General features: G+C 44.5%; 1 protein-coding gene across 1 annotated transcript in view; it reads right to left on the bottom strand.

Moving 5' to 3' along the window:
* Positions 1 to 5,211, bottom strand: part of SOCS7 (suppressor of cytokine signaling 7) — a 45,605-nt gene that overhangs the window by 14,636 nt on the left and 25,758 nt on the right. The window contains exon 7 of the mRNA XM_017497070.2: positions 4,993 to 5,121. Coding sequence (XP_017352559.1) covers positions 4,993 to 5,121 — 129 coding nt within the window. The remainder of the gene's footprint in view (positions 1 to 4,992; positions 5,122 to 5,211) is intronic.

Here is a 5,211-nt window from a genome sequence, read left to right as displayed (position 1 = left end):
TTTTTTTTGAGACAGAGTCTCTGTTGCCCAGGCTGGAGCACAATGGCACGATCTCGGCTCACTGCAACCTCTGCTTCCCAGGTTCAAGCAACCCTCCTCTGCCTCAGCCTCCCAAATAGCTGGGATTCCAGGCGTGAGCCACTGTGCCCAGCCTAACACTAGTCTTAAAGCCCTCCTACTGCATCCAGTTCTGGGATCTGAGCCAGAAAAACCCGAGATCGCATACTGGCTCTGCAACTCACTGGACCTAAGCTTCTTTCACTTTTTCAAAAAGAAAAAAAAGGAGACTGTACTACCCCATCAAAGGGTAACACTTGGTTAAATGGAGTAACACTTGGCTCCTTGCAGGTGTTCAGTTATCATCATTCCAAAGTCTGAACACACAGGCTCCTTTTAGAATCGACTGAGTTAAAATCCCTGACACAGACTGACAGAGCTCCACCTAAATGCTAATACCTACCTCTTATTCACCCCAATCCTCTCCTCTAATAAAGTCGAGCTTATATAATGCCTTTCCCTTTATGATAAGCAAAAGAGGGCAGCAAATAGTGGTAAAGGCTTTGTCTTCTTTGGCCCTATCATTCAAAGAGAGGTCACTTAGGGTCGAAGGGCAATAGCTCTGCTTTGACCTCTCAACTTGATTACAATTTTAAGTGTACACAGATATTAATCTGGAGCATTCATCCCCGCCTGCCCCCGGTAAACATGATTCTATCTTCTTTATGTAGTTTCCACAAATGCCAGAAAACTTTCAGTCTGATTACTATTACCTCTTCCACTAACAGACCGGTGAAAACCAAGGATTTGGAGTTAGTTGGGCCCAGGTTTGAATTCTGGCTTCAGCACTCATCAGCTAAGTTACCTTTAGAGTAAGTACCTTTTTTTTTTTTTTTAGACGATGTCTAGCTCTGTCACCAGGCTGGAGTGCAGTGGCGTGATCTGGGCTCACTGCAACCTCCACCGCCCAGGTTCAAGCGAATCTCCTGACTCAGCCTCCTGAGTAGCTGGGATTACAGGCGTGCACCACCATGCCCGGCTAACTTTTGTATTTTTGGTAGAAACAGGGTTTCACCATGTTGGCTAGGATAGTCTCGAGCTCCTGATGACCTCATGATCCGTCCACATTGGCCTTCCAAAATGACAAAGTGCTGGAACTATAGGCGTGAGACACCACACCTGGCCAGTAATTTTATTTATTTATTTTTTAAGATGAAGCCTTGCTCTGTTGCCAACCCGGAGTGCTGTGGCGTGATCTTGGCTCACTGCTGCCCGGGTTCAAGTGATTCCCCTGCCTCAGTCTCTCGAGTAGCTGGAACTACAGGCACGCACCACCACGTCTGGCTAAGTTTTTGCATTTTAGTAGAGACAGGGTTTCACCATGTTGGCCAGGATGATCTTGATCTCCTGGTCTCGTTATCTGCCGGCCTCAGCCTCCCAAAGTGTTGGTATTATAGGCGTAAGCCACCAAGCCCAGCCTATTTTTAATTTTTTTTTTCTTCTATAGACAGAGTCTTGCTCTGTTACCCAGGCTGAAGTGCAGTGGTACAATTTCCGCTCACTGCAACCTCTACCTCCCAGTTTCAAGTGATTCTCCTGCCTCAGCCTCCCAAGTAGGGACTTACAGGTGCCTGCCACTACGCCTGGCCAGTTTTTGTATTTTTAGTAGAGGTGAGGTTTCACCAAGTTGGCCACTTATTTATTTATTTATTTATTTATTTTTATTATTTTATTGTTTGTTTGTTTGACTCAGAGTCTTGCTCGGTTGCCCAGGCTGGAGTGTAGTTACATGATCTCGCTCACTGCAACTTCTGCCTTCTGAGTTCTAAGCGATTCTCCAGCCTCAGCCTCTGGAATAGCTAGGATTACAGGTGTGCGCCACCAACCCAGCCTGACACCAGTCTTAATGCCCTCCTACTGCAACCAGCTCTGGGATCTGAGACAAAAAAACCTGAAATCACATACTGGCTCTGCAACTCATTAGACTTGTTTCTTTTGCTTTTTCAAAAAGAAAAAAAAAAAAAGGAGACTGCATTATCCCCTCAAAGGGTAACACTTGGTTGCCCAGGCTAATTTTGTATTTTTAGTAGAGATAGGGTTTCACTGTGTTGGTCAGGCTGGTCTCAAACTTCTGACCTGAGGTGATCCAACCACCTCGGCCTTCCAAAGTGTTGGGATTACAGGTGTGAACCATATTATTTTAATGGATTGATCTATATTATCCAACTTTGAAGTTGTTGTAAAACTTTCAAGATACTTAAATAAAGAACCTGGTCAATATCTGGCATCTAATAGGCACTCAGTATTAACAGTGGCAAACACTACATACCGTAGCCCTTAATATAATGCTAAGAATCTTAAACTATCTGCGGACAGGGTTTATTTGTAGAATGAAATGAGCTATATCTGAGGAGTCCAAGATTCAACAAGTTTCTCAATATTCTACAAGTAAAGCAATGCTCCAGAGTCCAGAATCCTGTCCAAGATTTCCCTGGTTTGCCCACAGGCAGAGCTGATTACCCTGACCTCAATGGTCACCACCATGCTTTTTTTTTTTTTTTTTTTTGACGCAGAGTTTCGCTCTTGTTGCCCAGGCTGAAGTGCAATGGCATGATCTCGGCTCACTGAAACGTCCGCCTCCTGGGTTCAAGCAATTCTCCTGCCTCAGCCTCCCAAGCAGCTGAGATTACAGGCATGTGCCACCATACCAGGCTAATTTTGTATTTTTAGTAGAGGTGGGGTTACTCCATGTTGGTTGGGCTGGTCTCAAACTCTCCACCTCAGGTGATCCACCCACCTCAGCCTCCCAAAGTGCTGGGATTACAGGCGTTTGAGCCACCACACCCAGCCACCACCATGCTTTGTACTAGCTTGAATATGTGCTCTTACTTTTGTCATCCTTCCTGTCCCCTCTTTGAGGCTATCAATTCTCTGAGGGCACAGAGGTAGCTTATTTTTGATACTAAGTTACAAAATAAATATTTGTTAAATAAATATCCCCCAAAAAGCCATAAATTTTAAAACTGCTAAGCAGAGTCAACTCCTATGAGGAAGGAATCTAACTTTTCCCTTTAACCAAGTCAATTGCACAAGGCCCAACTGTGTTGACAGCACTGAGACAAAACTAAATGAAGTGAGAATTAATACAGTTTACACCCTGTCATGCCTTATTTAAATCACCAAGATTATAAGAAACATTCCTGTCACCTGGCTCAATCCAGTTCCTAGTCTTCTGTCTGTGGCTCCCCTGAACTTCCACAGTTTAGAGCACTTTTTTGGCATTCTGTTTAAGAATCTTAATTTGATTCAATGGGAAAGCATGAAGTTCTCATTTTAAGTTTTCTTTGTTTGTTTTTGAAAGAGAATCTTGCTCTATCACCCAAGCTGGAGTGCAATGGTGTGATCTCAGCTCACTGCAATCTCCACTTCCCAGCTTCAAGCAATTCTACTGCCTCAGCCTCCCCAGTAGCTGGCATTACAGGTGCCCACCACCACAACCAGCTAATTTTTGTATTTTTGGTAGAAACGGGTTTCACCAAGTTTGAGCTAAGTTGGCTCAAGCTCCTGATCTCAGGTGATCCAGCTGCCTTGGCCTCAAAGTGCTGGGATTACAGGCATGAGCCACTGTGCCCTGCTTTTTTTGTTTGTTTTGAGACAGGGTCTCACTGTGTCACTCAGGCTGGAGTACAGTGGTGTAATCTTGGCTCACTGCAGCCTCCACCTCCCAGGCTCAAGTGATCCTCCCACTTTAGCCTCCCGAGTAGCTGGGACTACAGATGCCCACCATCACACCCGGCTAATTTTTGTGTATTTTATAGAGACAGGGTTTCGCCATGTTGTCCAGGCTGGTCTTGAACTCCTGAACTTGAGTGATCTGCCCATCTCAGCCTCCCAAAGTACTGGGATTATTACAGTGTGAGCCACCATGTGTGGTTTAAGTTGTTTGTATCTTACAAGATCCTCATATTAATGTACTTGACATTTTGTCTTTACCTAACACTATAAAGGCAGATTGCTCCAAACAATCCCCTCTTGCCCTCCACAGATTGTACAGACACCTCCCTAATTTAGTGGGCAGGAAGCCTATACAACCACACTATCAAGGATAGCGACAGCCCAGTGCTCCCAAATGGAGAGAGGTCTCGTACTCATCAACGGTAGGCGCGGCAAGATATAAAAGAAAAGTATATACTATTCGACAGCAAGTTTAGTACAACATGGACAAACCCACAGCAGATACTTCCTAACAGCTTGCAATATGCAATTGGATTTGGCTTTTTCTTCCTTTTTGCGGGGAGACAGGGTTTTGTTCTATCACCCAGACTAGAATGCTGTGGCAGGATCACAGCTCATTGCAGCCTCGACCACCTGAGCTCAAGCAATCCTCTCACCTCAGCCTCCCAACTAACTGGGACTACAGGTGGTGCAGCCATGCACCACTATGCCTGGCTAATTTTTTTAATTTTTTTAAGAGATGGGGGTCTCAAACTCCTGGGCTCAAGCAATCCTCCCACCTCAGCCTCTCAAAGTGCTGGGATTACAGGCATAAGCCACCACGCCTAACCAGATTCAGCCTCCCTGACACTCGCCCCTGCCTTTATGGTGAACATTCTCTTACCTTCCCTGTTTCTATGGGTAGGACCTGAGAGCTCTCACCTCTCTGCTTCACTTATAAATGTTGAGATGCCTGGACAGACTCCTCCAGATGTCAAATATTCACATGATGCCTGGACATCATCATGTCCAGGCATCCATCCAGAGGTGGAAGCAGTTTTCTCATTCATGTGGTCAGAGAAGCAAAGATCCTCCTCAGTACGTTGAGAGATTAATGTATAAAGGCAGGGGATTAACCATGGGACTCTGTAAGAATAGTGGTTGCTACAATAGCCAGGGGAAAAAAGCTTAACCATGGCCTTTTGTAGGGGTGGTGTTTTTTGACACTAAACTGGATCATACCCAAGTTAAGTTATATAATTAACAGAAGAACAGTCTTACCTGGAACCCTGGATCTTAAGAAATAGAGAAACTTCCCATTCTTGGAGTGCATAATGGCTCTCTTAATAAACTCTACAACAGATTGACAGCGATCCTCAAATTTGGGATGACACCATAGGCTGAAGGTTCCTGTCATGGAAAATTAAGACGTAAAAATTTAAAAACTTACTTTAGAAGATATGAGAGACTGGTTTGAATTTTTTTTTTTTTTTTTTTTTT

Source organism: Cebus imitator, unplaced genomic scaffold, assembly GCF_001604975.1.
Source record: "Cebus imitator isolate Cc_AM_T3 unplaced genomic scaffold, Cebus_imitator-1.0 Scaffold228, whole genome shotgun sequence".
In the NCBI taxonomy this organism is placed as follows: Eukaryota; Metazoa; Chordata; class Mammalia; order Primates; family Cebidae; genus Cebus; species Cebus imitator.
Note: the sequence above shows the minus strand (reverse complement) of the source record. Positions and strands in the feature narration are given on the sequence as shown.